This window comes from Artemia sp. Qi Xiang Cuo, chromosome 10, assembly GCF_049724085.1.
Source record: "Artemia sp. Qi Xiang Cuo chromosome 10, ASM4972408v1, whole genome shotgun sequence".
Classification (NCBI taxonomy): domain Eukaryota; kingdom Metazoa; phylum Arthropoda; class Branchiopoda; order Anostraca; family Artemiidae; genus Artemia; species Artemia sp. Qi Xiang Cuo.
Window position 1 is genome coordinate 39,496,301 of NC_142803.1, and position 18,252 is coordinate 39,514,552.

Here is an 18,252-nt window from a genome sequence, read left to right on the forward strand (position 1 = left end):
CTTATGTAATCTTTTGAGTCAACTAAATTCTACACATCAGCTTCAAGCACTGATCAAAAGCAACAAATTACTTTTCTTTCAAACATGACAATTACGTGTGCCTACCTCAAAATTGTATAGGAAACAAAACACTGATCTAAAGCATCCAGTTACTTTTCATTGAAACATGACAATTACGTATGCCTATCCAAAATTGTATTAGAAACAATAAATTGTCATCATTTACTAGAGTATTCCATTTTTACAAAGATAGAGAACAATAAACTGACCCTAAACAGGATGTTTTTAGCAATGTTTAATTTTCAGCTTACGTAATAAGATCGAAGTCTAGTTGATTTATATCGTAATTTAGGGGTCTTTTGAAACAACTATACTCTGCACACCAACTTCAAGTCCTGAATAAAGCACTTAATCGCTTTGCTTATTTTCAATCTTATTTCAAGCAAGAATATATTTTGAGCAACACCATCACATATTTTACTTACCTTATTTCAAGCATCAAAACATATTGTAGAAAATATTTCTTATTTGAATTTTTCCATCTTATTTTCATCTATTTTTCAAGTAACAATACACTTTAACAACATCATCACATATTATCCTCATCATATTTCAAGCCGCAAAACATTTTGTAAAACATGTTTTGCATTTTAATAATGCAATTGCTTTTTTCCATCTTATTTCCAGAAACAATAGATTGTCAGTGACACCATCGCATATTTCCTTTGGTTATTTTAAGAAGCAAAAAATAAAACATTTATAAGAAAATATTTGATATTTTTATTATCAAATATAATATTTATTCTAGCACGCATCATAAGAAAAAGGGATAGCAAAACTTGTCACTTTTTGAAATATTAAAATTCTATTACCATTATGAAATATATTTAAAATCCCGCCTTATATCCACTCAGCGAAGTAGACTGATAATAAATGTAAGCTGGTTTTATTCAATCCTGATGTATCATGGCAGCAGGTGCAAAGAGAATAGGACTATTGCAGAATTGATACTCTTAGGGTGTGCAGTTGTTAGGACAGCGCTTGTATCCACAATATAATTACTACAATTATACACGATATATATGATATATATATATAAGAGATGAATTTTTATTGCTGATTACCAAACCCTTTATAATATAATAGAACCAGCCAAACTAGTTCAATTAAAAAATTTTAAATGTTCATGAAAGAATACCGAAATAGTTTGGCAGACACCAGCACATTGGAGTAAGATAAAACAAAAGTTTCATTATAAGATTCAGTCCCTAAATCTTATTTTTATCTAACAAAATATTATCCAAAACATTTTAATTATCAAAAAGACGATGCTCCAGATATACCTTCCTTGTTAGAACATTTGGGCTCCGATTCCTGGGTGTCATATTCAAATTTACAAGGCCGTGAACTGCTAAGTAAATTAAGCAAGGGAACATCTTCACGTTTCGTTGACAGAAGCTGGTTTGAAAACTGACTGGCAATGAACTGACTGGCAATTTTGTTCGCTTCACGCTTTGACTTAACAACAATTTTCCATTCCTAAGCCGATTTTTTAAGTTCAGTTATTTCACCTGAGGCTTCAGGGCAAAGCTTATCGACGAAGTCCTTACGAGCATTAGGTAAGGTTTGTAGGACAGTATTTTAGTACAACGGCAAACGTAGGAGCTGGGGCAGGGTTAATTGTTACGTTGGTATCAATTCTAGGTGGCCAAAAAGGGCCTGAATGCGTCGCCTTCTCTAAAAACCAATCAATTTTCCGAGAGAATTCATTAACTTTCGAGACTAAAGTAGCCGAGACTGCCTCCCCGAATTAGGGTTTCAGAAGGTGAGAATATAACAGAAGTGGGAACAGGCAAATTATCCTTTGCCGCCTGATTTAACTGTTTACATATGTCAAATACATTATCTTCATCCTTTGCATGTTTCACAAATCGGCTCTGAATATTCAGCTCCTTATACAGCAACTCTTTAGCACTGATAATAGTACCATGATAAAAAAAAACTAACAGCTTTTCCAATAATCAGGTCAATTTTCGCACCATCAAGCATAGATCTCGTGACAAAGTTCATTAACGGATTTAAAATAATCTTCCTATTTTGATCGGTCATTGCATAATCTAATTATCATAGCCAGGGACAGTCGAGTATTCCAATCAAAATGTATATGAAGTAGGTCAATGTAACATGTAGGTCAAATAGTATAATCTATATTCAAGGTGAACTATTTTCAAGTCCAAATCCGATTATGAAATTAATTCAATAAAAACCATAGGGAATCACACATGTCTTACTGTATTAAGAGTTTTAGTGTATGAATGAGATTATCTCCGAAAAGGGGTGTTTGCAATATGAACTCTCAATGTAGACCAGTGTTTCCACTCGACCAGCACTGCTCCGCGGCACCGGCCTCGTCAAAAAGCGGCATTTCCGCGGCATCCTTGAACCAAAATGCGGTAAAAACCGCGGCATTCCCGAAATTCTCGGAAAAGCTGTATTTTGTATTTTTGAGAGAGAATGGGTGAAAAATCTCGCTTTAATATGAAGGTTGATTCAGTGTCAAGTGAAGTGTGGTGAAGATCTGTCATAAATTTGAGAAAACACGTGCTGTCTATCCTTCTTTTTTTAGCGGTCAAAGGTAAGCATGGTCAGCTCTGTCCGTGAACACACATTTGTCGTTCATCATTTTTGTCAAGCACGCAACAGAAGTAAAAGTGTAAAGGTACCACACCAGGGAAAGTCCACAGTGGGAAAACCGCATAAATGTTAAGTTAATAGTGAAGAAATTATAAGCGATTTTCCCTTGGGTCTTCGAGTTTATCCAATAGATTAATTGATGGGTAAATAGATTGTCGTATCTCAACCTTTTTCGATTAATTTTTAATGAAAATCAATATCAAAAGCTTTAAGAAGGAACATTCAGATAAATAATACAAGACAAATAGATAAGATTAATTTCAGATAAATAATACAAGACGAACAGACAACACTAATCGGAATCAGACTGTTCACATGTGTCACAAACAATATCTTTGGCAAGACCATACACAATGCTTTGGTTCAAAAAGTTACAGTCACGAGAACAGGCACTAGCCTTCACTTTGAGTAGACGCTTGACTAGTCCGGGTTCTAGCTCTAGCACTGACTTGCCCGAGTCAAGCCCTCCTTTAAGATAGCGCTTAAGGCCACACTTGGTTTTCAGTGTTGCCGAAAGAGTCACTGCACTCAATCGGTTTCGCTTATCAGTTTTCACTTCCTTGAGCAAACTGAAGAGACGCTCAGCAATAACGTTTGAGAAAGGAAGTGAGAAAACGTACTGAACCATTTTCTCGACATTTGGGAATATCCGACTACCATTCGGTGACATCGTTTGCAAGATGTGCCGCCAGTACATGACAATGTCCATTTTATATACGTCAGAGAGATAGACAGTACCAGGTAGAGGACCACTCAGTAGAGACCGCCATTCCTGCTCTAGCTTTGTTTTATTCCAAAGCGCAGAATCGTAGTAGTCGAAGAACTGACAAAGACTGGGAACTTTCAGTTCATAACTAGAGCTTAGGGTAAGCAAGTGTACCAGGTCGTAGATCTTTTCAGAAAATGGAAAACGGTCAAGGATTTGTTGAACAGCTTTGACGTAGAAATCTCTCGCGGAGCGACAAATTTGGAGACTTTCCGCTACAAAACGGCCACTGGTAACCTCTCTCATTTCGAGCCCCACAAGGAAATCAAACCCTTTGTAGCCTGTATAGACATTTTCGTCGGGAAGATAGTTCACTTCGTCATGGGGATTGATGTTAAAAGGGTTGACTGTTCTAACATATGAAGGCTTCATAAAGTTCATGGCTAATGCCCGAAGAAGTTTTTCCTCCTGGGTTTTAGTGAGGTGAAATAGGGGTTTTTTCAGACTGGAAGATGGTGTTGAACTCATTCAGCTCTCCCAACACGTATTCGACAAAAAATATCATAACCCTCGAGTATGGGTTGTTTAGTGTCATTCTTACATGATCATTAGCACGCAAGGGACCATCAAGTACCAACGAGTCCCAGTACAACGTAAGAGTAGCCCACTGTTTGAGAATACAGCATGCACAGTTTTGAAATGGAAACCAGTGTGTTGGAGCCAAAGAAAGGAATCTGTGCTGTTCCACTTGAGTAAAGACTTGAAATTCCTTCCTATATGCATCTTGGCGTTTTGCACTGTGCCTGAAGGGATTGCACACAGTCCGACATAGATCATCGAGGCTGTTGGACAGTTTTTTGCAAGCCTGACTTGCAACTAGGGCACACAGATGGCAGCTACATTTCACAACTGTAACCCAGGGATATTTCCCTTCAACAACTGTTTTGACTGAGTGGTTTATCCCCCTCATAGCATTCGTTGTGTCAGAGCAGAATCCAACCCAGTTTTGTAGAGGAACACCTGCCTTCTTGACATCATCCATCATCTTCACTAGCTGGTTGAATAGACCAGACGCTGATCCGTCGCTGCATTCGACAAGAGCGAGCAAATCTACCTGCACATTGATTGCTTCGTCACAAAGCTGACACAAACAGCAAGCTGTTTGGCAACAGAGGAATCTGTGGACTCGTCAATTACTAAGGAGAAAAGACTCGTTTTCAGGTTTCCAAGAAGCTTTTCATGAAAAAGAGGGGCCAACGCTTGTCAAGCAATATTAGTTGCTTTAGTTCTACCAAAAGTGGCCTGGCTTAGAAGATCTGGGCCTTGCATGCTTTTCACAAGTTTCAGCAAGTCTTCAGGGTAGATCGTGCTCAACGAGAAATGTCACTAGCTTCCCTTCAACAGTGGCCAATCTTTCGATTTTTGAATCACCAGAAAAATGAAGACTCAATGGCATGGTCTTAGAAGACGAAGTTATCCACGCTTTTTTATTTTCTTCGTGAGCTTAGGTCTGTTTGTGCCTTTTTGCGTCGTGTTTCCCTTTTTTACAAACGAAATCCTTTTTGCAGTAAAGACAGTGAGCTAAATATCCACTGTTTTGACCAGTCTACACCTTTCCTTTTCGTAGCCATTCATTAAAGTCAGATTCTCTTTCCCACTGAGTCTTGTTTCTTTGGTCTGGCCTTTTCTTTGTGATCCTCGGTTTTGTTTTTGGAGGGTTCACTATCGTCCGAGTCTTTATCACTGTCCTCATATTACTGATCAATATCTATCACTTCTGGCATTATGTTGTAACACGTTTGGTCTATAAACAAGAGAAATATTTAGCTAGTATTGATCATGCTAGTCTTTGATTTACAATAATATAAATACGGGTCTTGATATTATCATAATACCATGTTATAACATAATACTATGTCAACTTAAGGGCCATTTTAGGAAGAACTATCGTATCGGTTATAACTAGATAAATAAAAAACAAGTTTTTTTTAAAACTGATAATAAGGAGAAAAATTAAAGCTCAAGACAAACAGATATTATTCAGTAAATGAAGGGTTGCCCCTCCTCAATACCTTGCTCTTTACGCTAAAGTTTGAATGTACATCACAATTTTTTAAGAACGGCCACTGAAATACAGTTTAGTTAGAACAGGAAGCGTTTTTGTAAGGGCTAACAGCTTTAGCGTAAGGAGCAATGCATTGAGGAGGGGGCAATCCTTCACATACGGAATAATTTCTGATCGTTTTGAGTTTAAATGTTTGTCTCCTTACTTTCAGTTAAAAAAAAATTGTTTTTTTTTAAATTTCTGATCGTTTTTCAAATAATGCCAGTAAATCCGACTCATCTTTCATGAAATATACCCCCTCCCTTGAAATTGCATTCGACGTAAAGTGCACCCCCCCCCCACCGGCAAATTCTCTCCAGACAGTTCCAACCTTGCTGAGAATCCCCCTTCCCTGTAAAATTTCTTGCAGACGATTCAGTCTGAAAAATTCTCCTTAGCATACTTTCATTTGAAAACAAACTTTAATCTCTAATCAGTTTCTCACTTACTCCAGAAATGTCACCTTCCGTGGAAATTTTTCCCCGAAAATCAAAACACGCAGAAAAAAGCCCCTGGATAATTCCGTGGAACATCTCCACACGCAAAATGGAGTTGGAAAAGAGAATGTAAGACAGTTAAAAAGAATTTCGTATAAGAATTTTGTCAAATCCACCAGTGTAAAATTTCCCCTGGAAATTTTACCCCCCCCCCAAAAAAAAAAAATATTCTCCCTAAGAAAGATTCTCACTATTGAAATCAACCACATGATTTGAAAATAGCTTCTTAGCAAATCTAAAAGTACACCCTTTAAATTGCAATTGTCGAAACATTATACAGGAAAATTATAACCCACCTCTTTGAACAAAAACAAATAATATTTTTTTTCATGGGCAGCAGCGATATGTCCTCTTTATTTCTTCGTTGCTATCGGGCACTGAAACATGGCTAATTCTAATATCTTTTTTATAAATTAGACTCGATAAGGCTGACATAAATTATCATATGGTACTCAAGGGCGGATCCAGGATTTTTCTTTAGGGGTGGGGCGCAAAAAAGGTTGATCCAATAAACTTGCGTCAAGAGGAAGTTTAATTAACGCAAACTTACCGGAATTAGGTAAATTACGCAACTCTAGACTACGTTAGGGGGGGGGTACTCTAAAAGTGCAATTTGGGTGACATTTTTGGAATAGAAAAGCCAGGCCAGACACATGGACATCATAGAGAGCTAATTATGAGCTCATTTATAAACAAATCTTCTTATAAATTCAACTTAATAAGGCAATCATAAAGTGCCATATGACACCCACAACGTGTACTCTTGCTAAGAAAAATCCTTCTTTTTTATTTAATATTCATCTTTAATATCTTTTTTATTTAATTTCACGGGTTGAAACAAGAGTGACGCATGGAAAAATACACGGGAAACGTATAATTTGGGTTATATATTTTTATACTAGGGGGGGGGGGGATGTGTGGGTAAACTACAGTGCAGCTGCAGTAAAAATCTGTCAATTCTAATTATTCTACACATTATGAAGCAGGTCTAAGAATTTTTTTTTAACATATTTCCTTCTCAACCGCCTCAATTCTATACTCAAAAAAAATTAAGGAGGGGGGCAATTTTTTTCTTCTTCTTTTTTTCCATGAAAATACCAAATACAAATCTATTTTTGAGATCAAGGATTGGGGGGAAATCCAGGAGGCAGATACCCACCCCCCCCCCCATGTGATTCGCACCACTGGAACTAGTTTCAATAGAAACAAAATCGTAGCACCATTCAATACTCTGGATTTTAGGTTCTTTGACCTCTGTAAACCGGAATTCCTTCGGCACTTGCCTATGGGATAGCCTAGATCAAGTATCAAATAATTGCCTAATGTAGCTTAAAACGCAAAATTAACATACCATAGTATAATTCAGATATTGAAAACAGTAAATTTTTTACTTGGAAACAGTAGATTTTTCTTAAAAACAGTCAGTTTCTTCTTGAAAATAGTTGTTTTTCTTAAAATCAGCCGAATTTTTGTCAACACAGTCGTTTTTTGTGAAAAAAATTGGTTTTGTCTGCATAAAACAGTCAGTAAAAATGACCAGCCCGTCGATAAATACCTCCCTACTCCCCACATTTTGGCTAATAACAGTTCTTACGACACCTAGGCTACTTAAATATAGTTACTACTTACCATCAATACCATCAGACAATCCTGTGAAATAAGACAAGTCTGTCTGGTCCTTATTGCTAACTTGAAAACACTTGGGCTGAGCTGACATAGGTCATGAAGTCATGAGATGAACTGAGAAACTCAAACGTCAAAGTTTCGTCAAACCCGCAAAAATAACTCAACCCCCTTCAAACACACTGGCCTCCCAGGGGACAAGCTGCCGACCGCCGACGGGTCATTAAATAAGGTCCGTAGTTGACTTCCGCGAAACGAGTCGGACGTGTCTTTGAAATCCCCATTCTATGCAACAAAGACAATTGCGAAAGATAAGAAACTTTAAGTTGGACAAATTTTACATACGGGAACAAATGTGGTATAAACAGCCATATCGCGGCATAATCGCGGCGTGCGGCATAATAAAAATTTTATGCGGCATTTCTCTCAGAATCGCGGCGTAATGCCGGGAAATGTGGCATAAGTGGCAACACAGATGTAGACTGACAGCAAAACATTTTGTAGAAAATATATCCTATTTGAATAAAGCATGTGCTAATTTTCATCTTATTTTCAAAAAACAAGATATTTTGAACAATACCATCACATATTTTCCTCACCATATTTCAAGCAGCCAAAAACGACATTTTTCAAATTAATGATGCAATTGCAGTAGAAACAGTAGATTTTAAGAAACACCATCGCATATTTTTCCGATCTTATTTCAAGCAACAAAATATTTTGAAGAAATATTTGATATTATGAAAAAATACATTCGCTATTTCCATCTTATTTCAAGAAACAATAAATTTTGAGCAACAATATCACATATTTCCTCATCTTATTTCAAGCAAAAAAACATTTTGACAACAAATTTAAGATTTTGAATAATGTATTAGTTTTTTTATTTATGTTTTTATTATTTTTTTATTTTCTATTTTTTTATGTCAAAATTTTTTTCTTTTTGGAAACTTTTTTTTTATTTACTTTCTTCAGACATCACGACGTCTACAATGATATAATAGGTCAAAGCATGGCTATTTTGATAGAAGCGGTCATTTCCGTGATTATGTTGATACAAGCAGTAAAAGCATGCCTATGCTAAAGTAAGCGGTCAAGTAAAGTTCAAAACTATATCATAAATTCAAATAAAATAATTGAATTCAAATAAACCGGTTTACCATTAACGATGTTCTTAGCAATGTTTAATTGGATATTACGTAATATCTTCTGAAGCAACTATATTTTGCATGAGTCATATACATTTTACCATCTTCAAACTCTGATCTAAAGCCACGAATAACTTTTCTTTCAAACCTGACAACTACGTGTGCCTACCCGAAATTTTATTGGAAACACTTAAACTGAACTAAAGCCACAAATAGCTTTTTTTTTAAACAAGACTATTACGTGTGCCTACCTGAAATTGTATAGGAAATGATAAATTGCTATGGTTCTCCATTTTCACATAGACAATGACCAATAAACCGATCATCAACAGGATGTTTTTAGGAACGTTTAATTTTGATCTTACCTAATATCTTTTGAGTCAACTAAATACAGCATACCATCTTCAAGCCCCGACCTGAAGCAGCAAATTACTTTTCTTTCAAACATGACAATTATGTGTGCCTACCCGATATTGCATTGGAAACACTAAACTCAACTAAAGCCCTAAATTGCTTTAATTTCAAAACAAGCTTATTACGTGTGCCAACCTGAAATTGTATTGGAAACATTATGTTGCTATATTTTGTTATAGTTCTCCATTTTTAAAGACGGTGAACAATTAACTGACCCCCAACCGAGGGTTCTTAACAATGTTAATTTTTTATCTTACGTAATATCTTTTGAGTCAACTAAATTCTGCATAGCAGCTTCAAGCACTAATCCAAAACACCAAATTACTTTTCTTTCAAACATGACAATTACGTGTGCCTACCCCAAAATTGTATACAATACACTGATCTAAAGTACCAAATTGCTTTTCATCGAAACATGACAATTACGTATGCCTACCCGAAATTGTATTAGAAACAATAAATTGCTATCATTTGCTATGGCATTCCATTTTTACATAGATGATGAACAATAAAACGACCCCGAAAAGGATGTTTTTAGCAATGTTTAATTTTTGACCTTGCGTAATAAGATCAAAATCTAGCTGATTTATATCGTAATCTAGCTGTCTTTTGAGACAACTATATTCTGCACACCAACTTCAAGTCCTTAATTACAGCACCTAATAGTTTTGCTTATTTTCAATCTTATTTCAAGCAAGAATATATTTTGAGTAACACCATCACATATTCTTCTTACTCTGTTTCCAGCATCAAAACATTTTGTAGAAAATATTTCGTATTTGAATTTTTCAATCTCATTTTCATCTTTTATTCAAGTAACAATACACTTGAACAACACTATCACATATTTCCTCATCTTATTTCCAGCAGCAAAACACTTTGATAAAAAATTTAAGATTTTGAATAATGCATTCGTTTTTTTTTCATTATTTTTTTTATTTTCTATTTTTTTTAATGTCTAAATTTTTTCTTTTTCGAAACTTTTTTATTCATCTTCTTTCTGACATCACGATGTCTACGTTGATAGAATCGGTCAAACCATGCCTATGATCATGTAAGCGGTCAAGTAAAGTTCAATACTATATCATAAATTCTATTAAGCCATTTGATTTCAAATAAACTGGTTTATCAAAAATCATGTTCTTAGCAAAGTTTAATTAGATCTTACGTAATATCTTTTGAGTCAACTAGATTTTGCATGAGTTATTTAGATTTTAACATCTTCAAACCCTGATCTAAAGCATCAAATTACTTTTCATTCAAACATGACAAGTACGTGTGCCTACCCGAAATTGTATTGAAAACACTAACCTGAACTAAAGCCCCAAATTGCTTTTCTTTTAAACCAGACTATTATGAGTGCCTACCAGAAATTGTATTGGAAACAATAAATTGCTATAGTTCTCCATTTTTACATAGACTGTGAAAAATAAACTGATCATCAACAGGATGTTTTTAGGAATGTTTAATTTTGATCTTACTTAATATTTTTTAAGTCAACTAAATCCAGCATACCATCTTCAAGCCCGACCTGAAGCACCAAATTACTTTTTTGTCAAATATGACAATTATGTTTGTCTACCCAAAATTGTATTGGAAGCACTAATCTGAACTAAAGCCCCAAATTGCTTTTCTTTCAAAACAAGATTATCACGTGTGCCAACCTGAAATTGTATTAGAAACAATAAATTTTTTATAATTTGGTATAGTTCTCAATTTTCACAAACGTTGAACAATAAACTGATCCCAACCGAAGGTTCTTAACAATATTTAATTTTCATTTTATGTAATCATTTGAGTCAACCAAATTCTGCATATCAGCTTCAAGCACTGATCTTAAGCAACAAATTACTTTTCTTACAAACATGACAATTACGTGGGCCTACCCCAAAATTGTATAGGAAACAATAAACATGACAATTACGTATGCCTACCCGAAATTGTATTAAAAACAAAAAATTGTCATCATTTGCTAGATTATTCCATTTCTACATAAATTGAGAACAAGAATTTGACCCCAAAAAGGCTGTTTTTAGCAATATTTAACTTTCAGCTTACGTAATAAGATCAAAGTCTAGCTGATTTATATCGTAATCTGCATGCCGTTTGAAACAAGTATATTCTGCACACCAGCTTCAAGTCCTGAATGAAGCACTTAATTGTTTTGATTATTTTCAATCTTATTTCAAGCAAGAATATATTTTGAGCAACATCATCACATATTTTACTTACCTTAATTCAAGCGTCAAAACACACCATAGAAAATGTCTCATATTTGAATTTTTCCATCTTATTTTCATCTATTTTTCAAGTAACAATACACTTGAACAGCATCATCACATATTTTCCTCATCATATTTCAAGCCGCAATACATTTTGTAACACATGTTTTGCATTTTGAATAATGCATTTGCTTTTTTCCATCTTATTTCCAGAAACAATACATTTTCAGTAACACAATCACATATTTTTTTTATCTAATTTTAAAATGCAAAAACAAAACATTTATAGGAAATATATGGTATTTTTAATATCAAAAATAATATATATTCTAGCACGCATAATAAGAAAAAACGGATAGCACACTTATCACTTTTTGAATCTTTAAAATTCTAGTTTCATTATAAAATATAATTAAAATCCCGCCTTATATCCACTCAGCTAAGGAAACTGATGATAAATGTAAACCGGTTTTATTCGCCTTTGACGTATCATGGCAGCAGGTGCAAAGAGAATAGGACTGTTGCAGAATTGATGCCCTTATGAAGTATAGTTGTTAGGGCAGCGATTGTATCCGCAATATAATTACTACAAATATACACTATAAATATGCATTATAAAATCTATATAGAGATGAAGTTTTAAGGCTGATTACCAGGTCATTTAAAATATAATAGAACGAGCCAAACTACTTTAATGTGAAAATTTAAATTGTTCAGGAAAGAATACAGAAACAGTTTGGATGACACCAGCCCATTGGAGTAGGATAAAACAAAAGTTTAATTTTAAGATTCAGTCCCTTAGTCATAAGTTTATCTAATAAAATATTATCCAATGCATTTCAATAATGAAAAAAAACAATGTTTCAGATATACCTTCATTGTTAGAACATTTGGGTTCCGGTTCCTGGGTGTCATATTCAAATTTACAAGGCCATGAAATGCTAGGTAAATTAAGCAAGGGAACATCTTCACGTTTCGGTGACAAAAGCTGGTTTGGAAACTGAAAGGGCTTCTCACTGTCACCTGGTAGAGCACCTTCAACTTCTAAAACAAATAGTAAATTAAACAGACACAGTGGCGCTCTCATAAAATAGCTGTGGGGGGATGGGGCTGACTGGTGGTCCCTGGGCCCACTAACGGAAAACTTAAAAAGTTTCTTAGAAAAAGCGGCATTTTAAGGCATTTCTGAAAGTTTATTTTAGTCTCTTGAAATGCAAGTTTTGATTGGGGACAAAGGGAATGAATGATAAAACTGAGAAAATTAAAATAATATTTTAAGAACAATATAATCTTTTTTGGGTGGGGGGCTAACGCCTCTTTAGCACCCCCCTCCTCCGTGAGTGCACTCCCGAACATATGTAGAATAATTTAACAGTAAAGCTAACTAAACAAATCAAACTGTTTTTTCTTCTTAATTACGTTTAAAATGTAAATATACAAACATTATATATTTACAAAAAATCGGATGTATAGGCATGTTTTGTCAAAAACAGTTTTTATAACCTGTCAATCAACCAATCAACCAAATCAACCAAATCAACCATTCAATCATTCAAAAGAAGCCACTTTTAAATCAGTCAATCAACCAATATCTTTATTGTCCCCAATAAAAACACAAGGGTTCAATAATTTAAATACCCGTACAACTGAGCGATTAAGACTTCGCGACTGCGCACTATACAGCAAATGAGAATGCACACCAGAATCGAAAGCAAGAGAAACATCATGAGGCACAAGGAAGAGAAACACCACTATTCTCTGTGTCCATCAGGACGTTGGCAAGTATATAATGCATGTTTTCCCAACTATAGCCTTCCTTAAATCAAAATTGGTTGTCCGGAGTTGAAAAAGCCTGATTTACGTCCGTATTCACCAGTAACTCCAGCAATTAACATACAACAGAAGAAACTATTATAGGCCTATAGGAACAACATTGCCAGCTATCTTTATCTTTTTTTCAGAACAAGAGTCAATGTACCAACACAAAAAGAATTGGGGACAATACCAGAAATAAAATGATTTGGTAGAACAAATGTAGATACTGCAGTAGCTAATCACTTGCGTGTAATAAATGAAAACCACATAATTAATCAAAACCACGCGAAAACTTTTTCGAAGGCGAATGATAGCACTGTGAATATCAGAGGTCAGAACGGAGGTCAGAGGTCAGAAGTCTTTTTTCTCCAGTGCAATTTAGGGTTGTCCCCTACTGCTACCATCTATTCCACTATAGCTATAGATGACAGCATAACTGATTTTAAGCAGGGTTCAGTCAGCATGACCCCCAAGGTAAATGAACCCAAACAAACCTAACTTTCAAGTAGTAAGCCTAATTTAACCTAGCTTAAAATCAGCTATTCTGCCATTTTTATCTATAGAAGAATAGGTGGCAGTACATTGGCTAGTCGAGACGTTGCCATCTATGAATTACAATAAACCGATAGCAGCAGTAGGGGACGAACCAAAATATCACTGGAAAATAAGACATTGCATTCACATATCAAATTGCTACCATTATTTGGCAGAGTTCCAATTAAGAATTAAACTGATCCCAAACAGAATTTTCTAGGAAATGGTTAATTTTGATCGATACTTAATATTTTTTGTGTTAACAAAATTCTGTATACCATCTTCGATCCATGATCTAGGGCACCAAATTACTTTTCTTTCAAACATGAAAAGTACGTGTGCCAACCTGAAATTGTATTGGAAACAATAAATTGCTACAATTTGCTATAGTTCTCCATTTTTACATAGACGGTGAACAATAAACTGATCACCAACAGGATGTTTTAGCAATGTTTAATTTTGATCTTACCTAATATCTTCTGAGTCAACTAAATTCTGCATTCAATCTTCAAGCCCTGATCTAAAGCACAAAGTTATTTTTATTTCAAACATGACAATTACGTGTGCCCACCAGAAATTGTATTGGAAACACTAAACTAAACAAAAGCCCCAAAATAATTTTCTTTCTAACATGATTATTAGGTGTGCCTACCCGAAACTATATTGGAAACATTAAATGGCTATCATTTACTATTGTTCTAAATTTTAAAAGAGACAGTGAACAAATAACCTGATGCCCAACGGGACGTTTTTAGAATTGTTTAATTTTGATCTTACCTAATATCTTTTGGGTCAACTAGATTCTGTATACTAACTTCAAGGCCTGAATTAAAGCGCTTAATATCTTTACTTATTTCCAATCGTATTTCAAGGAAGAATAGATTTTGAGCAATACAATTACATCTTTTCTTCATCTTATTTAAAGCAGCAAAACACTGTAGAAAATATTTCGTATTTTGAATAATGCATATACTTATTTCCATCTAATTTCAAGAAACAATAAAATCGTATTTTTCCCTATCTTATTTTTAGCAGCCAAAAAAACATTTTGTAGAAACATATTTGATATTTTTGAATAATGCAATTCCATCTTATTTCAAGAAATAGTAGATTTTAAGCAACACCATCGCATATTTTTCCGATCTTATTTCACGGAACAAAATATTTGGGAGAAAATGATTGATGTTTTGAATAATGCAATCACTTATTTACATCATATTTAAAGAAACCTTACATTTTCAGCAACACCATCATTTATTTTCTCATTTTATTTCGAACATCAAAACATTTGGTGAAAATATTTCATATTTTGAAAAATTTCTTTTTTTACTTTTTTCATTACTATTTTTTTTCTGTCATCACCAATCCTACGTTGATAGAATCAGTCAGGCCATGGCTACATTGATACATACCATCTTTCCCAAGATTATGTAGATACAAACGATTACATAATGTCTAAGGGGTCAAGTAAAAATACAAAATATAAGTGGTCAAGTAAAGTTCAACACTATATCATAAATTCTACTAGCCCGTTTGAATTCAGATAAACCGGTTTGCCAAAAATAAGCTGCGGAGCAGCTTTGAAACCTTACATTTTCAGAAAAACCATAACATTTCCTCATCTTGTATCAAACATCAAAACATTTTGATGAAAATATTTCATATTCTGGACAATTTTCTTCTTTTTTTTACTTTTTTATAACAATTTTTTTCTATCATTAAGAATCCTATGTTGATAGAATCAGTCACGCCATGGCTACATTGATACAAGCGATCTTTCCCAAAATTAATTAAAAAAGCTTTTTCCACAAAATAAGTTTTTCAAGGAAAAGTAAAGGACTCCATTAAAACGAAAATGAGCCAAAATAAATCAAATAATCTACCAAGCGTGACACTACTACAAATCAGCTTCGATAAAAAAATGAAACCAAAAACAAACAGAAATCACAATAAATAACCGAGTCAAACTCAAAACAAGCAGAAATTAACACGAGTAGGGCTCAAAACCAATATGCCTTCCAAAGGCCAGAACATGATTTGCACTTTATTGAAAAAATATAAATGTTTTGACTTTTCTAATTTTATTAAATCAAATAATATTATTATTTTGATTACTAAATATCTGTATATGTATATTAAACTGACAATTCACATTCCTTTATATATAAAAAAAAAACTATTAAAAAGAGCACTAGCCCTTTGAATTTCCAATCGAATGAGCCCTTTTTCAAGTTTCTATGACAAAGCTTTCAATAAAAATCATATATGCCCCCAGGGCATAAATTACAATCTTTACCCCGAGGGCTTTGGGGGAAGTGTCCTCTTCTTAGATATAGTTTCTTTCAACTATTTTGAACAAAATGACTATCTAAAAACTTTGATTGGATGTGTTTGGATAAATGGTGGGCGTGGAAGGGGTGTTAGTTGTCTTCCAATCACTTTCGACTATTAAAAAGGGCACTAGTCTTTTCAATTTCCAATCAAATGAACCCTTTTTGATGTTTCTACGATAAAAACCTTATATGTCCCTAGGGCATAACTTACAACCCTTGCCCTGAGGGCTTTGGACGGGTTGTCATCCTCAAAGACCTAATTTCCCGAACTTTCGACTATGTTGAATAAAATGGCTATCTCAAAGTTTTGACTGGATGTGTTTGGGGAAAAGATGAGAGTGAGCGGGGGGTAAGTTCCCTTCCAATCACTTTTGACTATTAAAAAGGGCTCTATCCCTTTTAATTTCCAATAGATCAAGTCTTTTTTGAAGTTTCTACGACAATGCTTTCTATAAAAAAAAACTTTATATGACCCCAGGGCACGACTTACAACCCTTGCCCTGGGGGCTATGGGGAAGTGTCCTCCTCAAAAACAAAATTTCTTTGAGAAAATCAACTACGCTGAACAAAATGGCTATCTCAAAATTTTGATTGGATGTGTTTGGGGAAATGGTGGTCGTGGAAGGGGTGTTAGTTACCTTCCAATCACTTTCGACTATTAAAAAGAGCACAAGCCACTCCAATTTCCAATTGAATGAGCCCTTTTCGAAGTTTCTACGACAACTCCTTCGATACAAAGTGCCCTGGTATGGAAAAAAATAATACATTGTGCCAACATCGTTCTTTGCTTAGGCAGCGCTATTGCGCTGCCTATGATTGTGTTGATACAAGCGATTACATAATGCCTAAGTGACCAAGTAAAGATAAGAGATGTAAGTCGTCAAGTAAAGTTAAACACTATATCATAAATTCTATCAGCGCATTTGAGTTCAAATAAACCGGTTTACCAAAAATGCTGCGTAGCAATTTGAAATTAGATCTTACGTACTATCTTTTGAGTCAACTAGACTCTGCATACCAGCTTCAAGCCCTGACCGAAAGCGCTAAGTTGCTTATCTTTGAGACATGACAATTACGTGAGTGTACCCGAAATTGTACTGCAAACACTAAATTACTATCATTAGCTACAGCTTACTATTTTTACATATACAGTGCACAATGAACTGACTCCCAACAGGAGGTTTTTAGCAATATTTAATTTTGACCTTACGTAATATCTTTTGAATGAATTAAATTCTGCATACCAGCTTCAAGCCCTGATCTAAAGCAATAATTGCTTTTCTTTCAATGATGACAATTACGACTGCCAACCCAAAATTGTATTGGAAACAATAAACTGATCTAAAGCACCAAATTGCTGTTCTTTGAAAAATGACAATTACGTGTTCCTACTCGAAATTGTATTGTAAACAATAAATTGCTATCATTTTCTACAGTTTTCCATTTTTACATAGACGATGAACAATAATTAATTCCCCAGCATGATGTTTTTAGACATATTTAATTTTGATCTTGGATAATATCTTTTAAGTCGACTAGATTCAGCCGACCAACTTCAAGCCCTGAATTAAAACAATTCATAGCTTTGCTTATTTCCAATCTTATTTCAAGGACCAATACCTTTTGAACAACACCACAACATATTTTCCTTTATTTCAGGCAGCAAAACATTTTGTAGAAAATATATCGTATTTGAATAAAGCATGTGCTTATTCTCATCTTATTTTCAAACAACAAGATATTTTGAACAATACCATCACGTATTTTCCTCACCATATTTCAAGCAGCCAAAAACAACATTTTGCAAAAAATATAGGATATTTATTAATGATGCAATTGCAGTAGAAACAGTAGATTTTAAGAAACTTCATCGCATATTTTTCCGATCTTATTTCAAGCAACAAAATATTTTGAAGAAATATTTGATATTATGAAAAAATACATTTGCTATTTCCATCTTATTTAAAGAAACAATAAATTTTGAGCAACACTATCACATAATTCCTAATCTTATTTCAAGCAGCAAAAAATTTTGACAACAAATGTTAGATTTTGAATAATGCATTCTTTTTTTATTTATGTTTTTATTATTTATTTATTTTTTATTTTTTTAATAGCTAATTTTTTTTCTTTTTTGAAAGTTTTTTTTAATTATCTTCTCT

At 34.2% G+C, this 18,252-nt stretch overlaps 1 protein-coding gene across 1 annotated transcript in view; it reads right to left on the reverse strand.

Moving 5' to 3' along the window:
* Positions 1-18,252, reverse strand: part of LOC148947753 (uncharacterized) — a 279,953-nt gene that overhangs the window by 47,689 nt on the left and 214,012 nt on the right. The window contains exon 3 of the mRNA XM_089095996.1: positions 12,282-12,452. Within this exon, the coding sequence (XP_088952122.1) occupies positions 12,282-12,452 (171 nt within the window). The remainder of the gene's footprint in view (positions 1-12,281; positions 12,453-18,252) is intronic.